Source organism: Rhinoderma darwinii, chromosome 1 (genome assembly GCF_050947455.1).
Source record: "Rhinoderma darwinii isolate aRhiDar2 chromosome 1, aRhiDar2.hap1, whole genome shotgun sequence".
Classification (NCBI taxonomy): Eukaryota; Metazoa; Chordata; class Amphibia; order Anura; family Rhinodermatidae; genus Rhinoderma; species Rhinoderma darwinii.
The window spans coordinates 593,891,095-593,903,703 of record NC_134687.1 but is presented as its reverse complement, the minus strand read 5'-3'; the positions used below and the strand labels follow the sequence as shown (position 1 = coordinate 593,903,703).

Sequence of the window (12,609 nt, the reverse complement as noted above, 5' to 3'; positions counted from 1 at the left end):
CCTTAGATTAAAATCCTCCATAATCCGAACATCCCACTCCCGTCTCCAGGATTTCTCTCGTGCTGCACCCGTCTTCTGGAATGTGATACCCCAGACAATTCCCAATATCCACTATTTTAAACGTGCCCTGAAAACACATCTATTTAGACAGGCCTATAACATTCCCTAATCTGACTCCTTTCCATGGCCCCCCTTTTAGATTAGTCATCAGAATAAGATTCCCTCACACTCCTTCTCTTCATGTCCGTCATACACGGATACTGGCTGGTGACCGGCTCATGCAGCTTTATGTTACCACCGCATGTGTATAAAAATGGCTGGACCATTGTACAGAACAAACACTGTTACACTTTGTGTCTCCCTTATTTCCTCATAGATTGTAAGCTCTTGCGAGCAGGGTCCTCACTCCTCAGGTTTGAATTGTAAATGAACATTGTCACTATGTAATGTCTGATATTGTTTGTTTCATGTTCCCTCTAAATTGTAAAGTGCTGCGTAATATGTTGGCGCTATATAAATAAAGATTATTATTATTATTTCTTACAGACAACCGATGCTTTTATACTATAATGTGTCCTTTATGTGGACTCTCGACATGCTACGCCATTTCCATGGGATACTATGGCCTGAGCAACACAAGCCGGGTAATACAACGTGCAGCATCTTCTCTATCAGTGATCACTATGTCTCGGTCCTGAGGGTATGTTCCAGCTATAGGGGCTCTGATATTCACTCGGTAACCAGCTTGAATGTGTGCAGGATCTATAGAACAAGCCAGCCCCAGGATCTGCTTAAAATATACTGCATTAAAATCAGAGTCACAAAGGTACTTGTGCCAGTAACGTGCGAGCCTCATAAGGTGTATAGTTGGGTCACCTTGTGCAAAACTTTTAATTTAAATGGCCGACCGACTGTTCTTTTTTCTATATACAGCTGTAATACGGAGAACCAGCAACACTCCCACCCTGACACAGTATCAAATGACCAGCCGGGAACAATTCTTCTCTCATCACAATCCCCACAATACAGACGGAGGAGAATGATTGCGGCTGCCTCTGTTCTAATGCATTTAGTGGCTCCGACGAGGGTTCATTCAGCCTCTATTTCCGGGGATTTTGTCTCTCATCCCGTCTGGGAATGAAATATTGATGAAAATGGGCAAGAGAAAAAAAAGCTGCCACCAGCAAGAAATAATATTCCTGAATATAATTATGCTCCATTTCAAAAGTAATGCATTTAAATTTATATCAAATGCCTCAAAACGGCCTTAGACGCCAATCCCAATAAGGTAGGATTATGGGATCGAGGTAACTGTTCCTGTCAATTACCAAGACTTGATTTTCAATTTATATTCAACGAAGGTTTTTTTGTTCCATACACGGGGAGAACGTCTCAATTCCAGGTAAGTTTCAATTACAGAGGATTTCTTGTGACAGGCAATAAACAAATAGATTTATAGGCAGAGACCCCCCACTCCCCTCCCCCAGTCATTCATGGATGACAGGAAAAGCCGGTTGTGAAGATGGAGTAACTGAATATTAATAAATCTACAAGACCATATTCATTATAACTGGGTGTATGGATTATGTGACACTTCGGTTACGCTGACCCCAACTCCTGTAAATACCAACGCATCACTGGGAAATGTAATAGGAAGCTATTGGTGAGTGTCTGTGACCCAGACTCTCACCAATTGCTAGAATAAAGGGGTCACTGATGCCAGTGCCAGAAAGCAATTACACCAGGAATAACCCAGTTATTAGGTTATTACACTAATATGGCAGATCATGCACTTCACATCTTCACCTATATGTAATGTGCGGAACAGGCAGCATTAAAATTATGACAGATCTTGACAACCCACCTTCATATCCTCCACCATTTTTTTAATTGGCGCCGTGTAAGCCCACATTGCCCCTGCAGAGATAATGTGTTCGTGTGGTCAGCGTCCCTCAAGAATAACAGCAGCCAGACCACTGGTAAATCAATGAAGCTGCCCCAAGAAATGGCATTTATTTCTGCATATGCACCCACATGCTTCATAATCTGGGACCATGATGCATTGAGACACACACATTATCCATATATCTAGGCTCTGTGCGGCACCGTGCCCTTTCACTGCAGTGTATTGCTTGGCATGGTGGCTCAGTGCTTAGCATTGTTGACATGCAGCCCTTGGATCCTGGTTTTAAAACCAACCAAGGACAAGATCTGCATGGGTTATATGATCTACCTGATAGAAGGGCGTATAACCTAGGAATTGGCCTTCGTGAAAACTTCAGGATTAGGTGTGGTTCAGACATTTGTGGATACGACTTGAGAATGGAGGCCAAAACTTGAGGACATCCGACTAGAACTAAAGCAGAATCCTCCTTTGAATTGCACAATGAAGAACTTAGATTACATGTTGTCAGCCTTCTCTCCTACCTGTAGAGATCTCTGTGCTGTGGTGATGTCCCTGCAGTTTTCATTTCTATCCTGGAACTTTTCATTATAGGAGAGGTAGCGGCATCCTTTCTACAACCTGGAGCAAAAAGAACGGTAGGCAAAACATGAAAAAAACAACCACTTAAGGGAACGCTAGGGGATTCTGCTGTGAGCTGCAGTGATTTATTATATGTATAGGTAATTCTAATCAGTGTGTATGGAGGTAGGGATTAAGATATATTTGAGGAGTTATTTTTATTGTCCCCAAGGAGCATTCTCCTGTGCTCAATGTTACCCCCTGCTAATGCACTCTGGAACAACTGCTGTGAGCCCATTTCTGGATCACCTAATGGTTGACAATTTTCAGCCAGTGTTCTAATAAACTGAATGCATTACTTTAATATTTATATATCATATAATTAGAATATATATAATTTTATAAGTATACCAGCACCGAGTACTACAATAAGACTAGAACAAGACTAGAACTACTGTAATTCTGCTCCTACGTACAAGAATATAACTACAATAATACTGCCTCCTATATACAATATATCTACTATAATACTGCCCCCTATGAACAAGAAAATAAAACTACTATAATACTGCCCCCTCTATACAAGAATATAACTACTATAATACTGCCTCCTATGTACAAGAATATAAGTACTATAATACTGCCCCATATGTACGAGAATATAACTACTATAATACTGCTCCTATGTACAAGAATATAACTACTATAATACTGCCTCCTATGTACAAGAATATAACTACTATAATACTGCCCCCTATGTATAAGAACATAACTATTTTAATAATGTTGAATATGGATAAGAATATAACTACTATAATACTGCTCCCTATGTACAAGAATATAACTACTATAATACTGCTCCTATGTACAAGAATATAACTACTATAATACTGCCTCCTATGTACAAGAATATAACTACTATAATACTGCCCCCTATGTATAAGAACATAACTATTTTAATAATGTTGAATATGGATAAGAATATAACTACTATAATACTGCCTCCTATGTACAAGAATATAACTGCTATAATACTGCCTCCTATGTACAAGAATATAACTACTATAATACTGCCTCCTATGTACAATATAACTACTATTATAATACTTCCCCTATGTTCAAGAATATAACTACTATAATACTGCTCCCTATATACAAGAATATAACTACTATAATACTGCCCCTATGTACAAGAATATAACTACTATAATACTGCCTCCTATATACAAGAATATAACTACTATAATACTGCTACTATGTACAAGACTATAACTACTATAATACTGCCTCCTATGTACAAGAATATAACTACTATAATATTACCCCTATATACAAGAATATAACTACTATAATACTGCCCCCTATACACAAGAATATAACTACTATAATACTGGCCCTTATGTGCAAGAATATAACTGCTATAATACTGCCCCCTATATATACACACAAGAATATAACCGCTATAATACTGCCGCCTATATACAAGAATATAACTACTATAATACTGAACCCTATGTACAAGAATATAACTACTATAATACTGCTTCTATGTACAAGAATATAACTACTATAATACTGCCCCCTATGTACAAGAATATAACTACTATAATACTGCTTCTATGTATAAGAATATAACTACTATAATACTGCTACTATGTACAAGAATATAACTACTATAATACTGCCCTCTATGTACAAGAATATAACTACTATAATACTGCCCCCTATGTACAAGAATATAACTACTATAATACTGCTTCTATGTATAAGAATATAACTACTATAATACTGCTACTATGTACAAGAATATAACTACTATAATACTGCCCTCTATGTACAAGAATATAACTACTATAATACTGTTCCGTTGAGAGGACTTTGCTAGTAAAAATGTACAAAAAACTTGACATCTTTCTACCTGTTTTCTCCAAGACCGAGTACAGCCCTAGCCATTTGAAAGGGTTCCTAAAGTCCGGAGCTAATAAATGTGCAGCAGTGTTATAAGAGGAGCAGCTGAGATCAGTCACAGCTATAGATGTAAAGATGTCTGGAGGTTCTAAGCACTGGAGATGTGGCAAAGTCGTGATCATGGGACAAACTTCACTACTAAACCTACTGCACGTAGCATATCAAGGAACGCTATGGTCAGCCTTTCCCCACTTGAGATAGCTGATAAAATGGAGCAAAATTCCTGTTCAGGAAGAAACTAATTGTAGGAAAGGTAAATACAATTGTATAGTAAGCGCAGAAAAGATAGCCTGCAGGTGTAGCATCCCTTTAAAAAGGTCATGATGAGATTACCATTGTCTTTGGTCCTGGTTTACATTGCTGTATACTGCTCCCTTCATGGCACTACTAAATATTCTCATTAATACAGCAATCCCTGCACCGTGGAAGGGACTTCATATAAATATAGCTCAGAAAGCGCAATCTTCCAAGACGCATTGATTGACGCTGCCTCATCCCGGACTGAAGAGCTGGAAAATGACTGAATTCCATGAGCAAAACACAAAGCGCTGAAATGTCAGCGGACTATACAGCCCCAGTAATAGGGCCTGAACCCTGTTAGTCAAAACTGATTTTACTTCAAATTAGAAATTGATTTTTGCTGGACACAAGTCGTCTGCAGACTCTGAGCTTTTGTTGCGGTGCAGTGAAAGGGATTAACCTTGCCTGCCACTTGGGTTCAACATGACGACACTATTTGGAGCGAAAGGGAAAAACTTCTTCTAATACAAAGACGGCCTGGCCGAGCGTCACAGGTTATTTCTTTACTTCCAGATCAAATCTTTGCAATTTCTTAGCTTTTTTTGTTTTGTATTGTGTTTATTTGTATGATGGCCGCAACACAACGGTGCACAAAAGGGGAAGGGGGGAGAAAGCACAAAAAATAGAATCTGAAAAGGAGCTCTCTCATATCCACAGGAGATAAATGTCAGATCGGTGGGGTCTCACCGCTAACACCACCACCAATCCGGAGTACAGGGTTCCCGGAGTGTCCCATATGAATAGCGTGGAACTGCACACGTTTGGCCACTGCTCCATTCTCTTTCCTTAGGGCTGCTGGAAATAGCGGATTGCCATTTCCGGCAGACCAGTATAAATGGAATAGAGCGGTCGGACCAGCACCGAAAATCAGAAATGTATTACCTATACTGTGGATTGGTAATAAACTATCTTAATGAGAAAACGACTTTAAACTCTTGGTGTAAAATGAAGGGGTTCTACCACTTTTTGGATTAATGAGATGTTTAATACAGTGAAATTCCTGTAATCCAGCATCAAATATTCCAGAAAGTCTGATAATCCAAGAATTTATCCTCCGCACCGAACGGCAATAAAATATGGATCTTCAAAGGACCAGAAGCAGAAGACTGAGCAGTGTCCAAAGAGGAAATTTCTCTGACTAATAAAGTGATAGCTGCAGATGTTAGAACATTTTATTTTGGGCTCAGTCTTCCTGAAGGTTCTCCAACCTTACGTGTTGTATATACTTATCTAGGACAGTCTGATAATCTAGAATTATCTGACACCTATTGATGCTGGATTAATAGACTTTGCTTACTTTTGCAGTAGGGAGTCTTCAGGAAGACCAGGGCTCCAAAGCAAAAGTTGACACAAGATCTGCTGCAGTTTTCATTTAGAGAATTGTTTTTTGCTTCTGGGTTTGTGAAATTCTATATTGCACTCTAGTTTTGCGCTGGAAACAAGCCGCAGATTTTCAGACTTTTGGATGCTGGATTACAGAAAATACCTTTTAATAGCCATCCAAAAATACCATTGATGCGGAATTACAATGTATTATAATCTTTTTATTTCTCCGGGATTGGGGCCTCTTACCTTTACTGACAGTGGACTGTGGTCGGACATATGACCCGTCTTCCTGGCCCTCGACATCTAATCCGGAAGCTCTTCCTTCTGACACATTTTTGCTGGGACTTTGTGGCTTTCTTCTACTCTTACTGGATGGAGGGGTCGGGATCACTGGGCTGCAAGGAAAAACAAAAAAAACAAACATTCAAATATAAAGTATGCAACGAACAAATATCAAACCACTTGAAACAGACCGAGAACAAGGACATTGAATTTATCAGAGCTGGTACTGCCAGGCCCAGGATCCAAGTATGCTTAGGCCAAAAAGTCTTGATATTCATCCTCTCAGAGACTATGACATCCATTACCTGAAAACGTGTTGCAAAGCCCAGCACACATGGCCAGCAATACCCTGGAGATAATACAGATCAGGACATGGACCATATTCCTCACATAGTGGCAGAGAGGTGTGTATGAGTAACTAGGGAGGCAGAGTGGTCGGCAGGACAGTGCCCTCAAAGAACTGCGTGCCAACTTCCAAGCACTCTGTACGCATATACACACACACACACACACACACACACACACACACACACACACACACACACACACCTCTGTAATTCCCCACCATCGTCAATACCCCCTTGACCAAATCCAGGCAATGGCCACCAATAGAGAGTCTACCGGCAAATTGAGAGCCAACGCAGTTTGCGATAAAATAAATAACGGACCTGAAAAGACAGTAAAAGTGTCATTTGGTTTACGAACCAGAATGAAGGAAAATAAATGTCAAGTTGTAAAATATCCTCCTATTCAGCCCTTTCTGGAAAGGCTGACAATCAATAAGGTCACAACCAAGGAATTTGATACAACTTTCCTAGTGTTTGAATGGCAAATCTTCCAGGTTATGCAATAATAATAATCTTTATTTATATAGCGCCAACATATTACGCAGCACTTTACAATTTAGAGAGAACATGAAACAAACAATATCAGACATTACATAGTGACAAAGTTAATTTACAATTCAAACCTGAGGAGTGAGGACCCTGCTCGCAAGAGCTTACAATCTATGAGGAAATAAGGGAGACACAAAGTGTAACAGTGTTTGTTCTGTACAATGGTCCGGCCATTTTTATACACATGCGGTGGTAACATAAATCTGCATGAGCCGGTCACCAGCCAGTATCCATGTATGACGGACCTGAAGAGAAGGAGTGTGAGGGAATCTTATTCTGATGACTAATCTAAAAGGGGGGCCATGGAAAGGAGTCAGATTAGGGAATGTTATAGGCCTGTCTAAATAGATGTGTTTTCAGGGCACGTTTAAAATGGTGGATATTGGGAATTAATCTGATTGTCTGGGGTAGCGCATTCCAGAGTACTGGTGCAGCACGAGAGAAATCTTGGAGACGGGAGTGGGAGGTTCGGATTATGGAGGATTTTAATGTAAGGTTGTTAGCAGAACGTAGAGCCCGAGTAGGGTGGTAGACAGAGATGATGGAGGAGATGTAAGGAGGTGCAGCACTGTGGAGAGCTTTGTGGGTGAGAGTAATAAGTTTGAATTTTATTCTGGAGGGGATGGGCAACCAGTGCAGTGACTGGCACAGATTAGAGGCGTTGGTGTAGCGGTTGGTCATAAATATATATACAGTAGTTAAGATGAGAGTGAATCAGAGCAACAATGAGAGTTTTGGCTGTTTCCTCAGTAAGAAAAGAGCGGATTCTGTAAATATTTTTGAGGTGAAAATGACAGGAGCGTGAAAGTGATTGTATGTGAGGAGTAAAGGAAAGATCGGAGTCAAAAATAACCCCGAGACAGCGGGCGTGCTGCCCAGGTATTATGGTAGTGCCACACACAGAGATGGAGACATCAGGTTTACGGAGGTTAGTAGATGGTGGGAACACAAGGAGCTCAGTTTTAGAAAGATTCCGTTTCAGATAGAGGACATGATGTTAGAGACAGCGGACAGATAATCACTGGTATTCTGTATTAGAGCAGGGGTGATGTCACGGGAAGAGGCATAGAATTGGGTGTCATCAGCGTAGAGATGGTACTGGAAGCCAAATCTGCTGATGGTTTGTCCACTAGGGGCTGTGTATAGAGAAGAGGAGCGGACCTAGGACTGATCCCTGAGGAACCCCGATAGCAAGGGGAAGAGGAGAAGAAGTGGAACCAGCAAATGACACACTGAATGAGCGGTCAGAGAGATAGGAGGAAAACCAAGAGAGAGCCGCGTTCTTGAGGCCAATAGAGTGGAGCATGTTAAGTAGGAGTTTGTGGTCTACAGTGTCAAAGGCTGCAGAGAGATCCAGAAGAATCAGGAGAGAGGATTTACCCTCCGATTTAGCCGCCAAGAGATCATTTGAGACTTTAGTAAGGGCAGTTTCTGTGGAGTGTAGAGTACGGAAACCAGATTGTAAGGGGTCAAGAATGGAGTTGGCAGAGAGATAGCGGATAAGGCAAGAGTAGACCAAGCGTTCCAGGAGTTTGGAGATGAAGGGCAGATTAGAGACTGGTCGGTAGTTAGCAGTGCTGGATGGGTCAAGAGTTGTTTTTTTCAGTAATGGGTTTATAATGGCATGTTTAAAAGAGGAGGGAAAGATACCAGAGGAAAGAGAGAGGTTAAATATTTTAGTCAGGTGACTAGTGACAGCCGGGGAGAGGGACTGGAGGAGGTGTGAGGGGACAGGATCACTAGGGCAGGTAGTAGGACGAGAAGAAGAGAGGAGCCTAGGGACTTCTTCTGTTATTGGGTCAAATGCTGAAAGTGAAGAAGAGGGAGTGCGGGAGGGAAGGGGATCGATGTTACTCGGGGACTGGGAGATAATATCATGGCGGATGTTGTCAATTTTAACTTTAAAATAAGTGGCCAGGTCTTCAGCACTGAGATCTGTGATTGACGTCTGCACTTTAGGACTAAGGAGGGAGTGAAAAGTATCAAAGAGGCGTTTTGGATTATTGGATAGTGTGGAGATGAGAGAAGTGAAATAGACTTGTTTGGCACGGTGAAGGGCAGAGTTGTAAGTTTTGAGCATAAATTTGTAATGGAGGAAGTCTTCAGCCAAATGAGATTTTCTCCACAGTCGTTCGGCACATCTCAAGCACCGCTGAAGAAGCGGAATCGCGGCATGTGCCAGGGTTGTCGTCGTCTTTGTCGGGGGGTTCGGAGTGTAGGGGGGGGGGCTGCTTCATCCAATGCATTCTTGTGTGTTATTGTAAAGTTTGGCAGCCAGATTGGGACTGGAGAAGGAAGAGATAGGGGACAATGAGGACTGTAGACTGTCTATGAGTTTGAGTGTTAATGGCATGTAGATTTCTGTATGTTTGATACGTAGGCATGGCCTTAGAAGGCAGAGAATATTTGATAGTAAAGGAGAGAAGGTTGTGGTCAGAAAGCGGGAGAAGAGAGTTAATAAAGTCAGAAACTGAGCAGAGCCGGAAGAAGACCAGGTCAAGTGAATGCCCGTCTTCATGTGTAGGAGAGTTAGTAAGTTGCGACAGACCTAGGGACGAGGTTAAAGATAGAAACTGGGAGGCAGATGGGGAGATTGGGTTATCAATGGGGATGTTGAAGTCACCCATGATGAGAGTGGGTGTTTCAGAGGATAGAAATTGTAGAAGGCAGGCAGCAAAATGATCCAGGAATTGGCGGGGTGAGCCCGGGGGGCGGTAGACAACTGCCACTCGGAGGGAAAAAGGGTGAAAGAGTCAGAGGGTGTGGACTTCAAAAGAGGGAAATGTGAGTGAGGGGACCGGGGCAATGACCTGAAAAGTGCAGTGTGGGGAAAGAAGTATACCTACTCCTCCACCCTGCCTGTTCTCAGGTCTGGGGGCATGAGAGAACTGGAGACCACCATAAGATAGGGCAGCAGGGGAAGCAGTGTTAGACAGGTGTAGCCATGTTTCTGTAAGAGCCAGGAGGTTGAGAGAGTTAGAAAGGAAGAAGTCATGAATAAAGGTGAGCTTGTTGCACACAGACCGAGAATTCCAGAGAGCACAGTTAAAAGAGACAGGAGAAAACGTACAAGGAATGGCAAGAAGATTTGCAGGGTTTCTATGTGTGACCGGTAAGTGGTTGAGCTTGGCAACAATATGCAGTGGTATATCTCCCTGCTGTGTAGGTTGTAGAACAGCTGAGTGACCTCCAATATGACAGACATGTCCAGCAAGGGTTGCTATCCAGTTTTCCCAATTTTCTGAACCGAACATGTGCTGAATTATGAACTAGCTGGCTGACAAAACTTGGGTGAGCCCTACTATTGCCTAGCTTTCCCCAATATAGTACTCCATATCGCTCTCACACCTCATTTCCAGATCTCTCACCCATCTCCAGCTCATACACTACATAGACAAAAGTATTGGGATACCTCTCAACCCCTTGACGCACCCGTACGTCATGGTGCGGGGGGGGGGGGACGACGACACATTAGCTCCCAAAAAAAGTTATAAAAAGTGATCAAAAAGTCAAATGTACCAACAAATGGTGCCAATAAAAACTACAGCTCATCTTGCACAAAATAAGCCCTCACACCGCTCAATGCACGGAAAAACAAAGTTATGGCTCTCAGAATGTGGTGAAACAAAAAGCTTGTTTTTTTAAAGTAGTAAAATATAAAAAAAATCTATATAGATTTGAGATCACCGTAATCGTATTGAGCCACAGAATAAAGTTAAGTTGTTTTTACCACGTGGTGAAAGACGTAAAAACGAAACCCAAAAAATAAATAATGGAGGAATCAGTTTTTCCAATTATACATTATATGGTACTTTAAATGCTACCAATAGAAACTACAACTCCTACAACTACAACAAATATAAGCCCTCACACCACTCTATTGGAAAAATAAAGATGTTCTGGCTCTTGGAAGGCGAGAAGTGAAAAATGAAAAATAGGCTCGGACCTTAAGGGGTTAATTATTGAATTCAGCCGTTTCATTCAGTCCCATTTGCCTCAGATATATAAAATCCAGCAGTAGCCATGCAGCCGCCTTTATAAAAACATACAGTATGTGAAAGAATGGGTCGTTCTAAAGAGATCACTGAATTCCAGCGCAGTCCTGTAGTAGGACGCCACCGTTGTAACAAGTCCGTTCATGAAATTTCTACCCTCCTAGAAACGCCACAATCAACTGTGAGTGATATTACAAAGTGGAAGTGTTTAGTAACCACAAAAAAGTTACAGAGCGGGGTCACCGAGTGCTGAGGCGCATAGTACATAAAAGGCGCCAACGCTCTGACTCAATAGCTACAGAGATCCAAACCTCCTCTGGCATTAAAGAGAACCTTTCACCTGTCCATACATGTGCAGCATATAATTGGCAGGGCTGCACAAACCCTGGGACACTTTAAAAAAAAAATTCTACCCTCCTCCGTTATTTAGATATCAGTGATGTTACACTTGGCGCCCGATATTTAAATAACCCCCTGAACGGTCAATGGGGCATGTAATGGCAAGGGGGCGAGAGATTGCAGTCTTGTCTGCCGAGAGTTGTAGAGCGAGCGAGAGCGTGCGCAGCTCCGAGGTGCGCTCTCCTCTCTCCAGCTCTTGCTGTGGCATTGTCCGTAGCTGATTGGACAGTGTCACAGCCATAGTAACACGCCCCCTTGCAATTACATGCCCCATTGGGAGTTCAGGGGGTTATTTAACTATCAGGCGCCAAATAGAATGGCACCGATATCTAAACAACGGATTAGGGTAGGAATTTTTTTTGAAAGTGCCCCAGTGTTTGTGCTGCACATGTATAGGCAGGTGAAAGGTTCTCTTTAACATCTGCGCAAAAACTGTGCCGCAGTAGCTTCATGGCATAGGTTTCAATAGCCGAGCAGCTGTGTGCAATCCTTACATCACCAAGAACAACGCCAAGCGTCTGATGAAGTGGTGTAAAGTACGCCGCCACTGGACTCTGGAGCAGTGGAGACGTGTTCTGTGGAGTGATGACTCACACTTTTCTATCCGCTAGTCTGACGGATGAATCTGGGTTTGACTAATGCCAGGAGAACGTTACCTGCCTGACTGCATTGTGCCAACTGTAATGTTTGGTGGAGGAGGGATAATGCTATGGGGTTGTTTTTCAGGGCTTGGCCTAGGCCTCTTCGTTCTAGTGAAGGGAAATCTTATTGCTTCAGCATACCAAGGCATTTTGGACAATTGTATAATTCCAACTTTGTGGGAACAGTTTGGGGTTCGGCCCTTTTCTGTTCCAGCATGACTGTTCCCCAGTGCACACAGCAAGGTCCATAACGGCATGGTTGGGTGAGTTTGGCGAGGACGAACTTGACTGGTCCGCACAGAGTCCTGACCTCAACCCCATCCAACACCTTTGAGATA

At 42.2% G+C, this 12,609-nt stretch overlaps 1 protein-coding gene across 2 annotated transcripts in view; it reads right to left on the bottom strand.

Moving 5' to 3' along the window:
* The window catches only part of KIAA1328 (KIAA1328 ortholog), a 124,039-nt gene that overhangs the window by 21,205 nt on the left and 90,225 nt on the right, over positions 1–12,609 (bottom strand). For both annotated transcript variants that reach the window (XM_075840414.1, XM_075840407.1), the window contains 2 exons: positions 6,305–6,453; positions 2,428–2,524 (listed from right to left, as the gene is read on the bottom strand). In XM_075840414.1, coding sequence (XP_075696529.1) covers positions 2,428–2,524; positions 6,305–6,453 — 246 coding nt within the window. The remainder of the gene's footprint in view (positions 1–2,427; positions 2,525–6,304; positions 6,454–12,609) is intronic.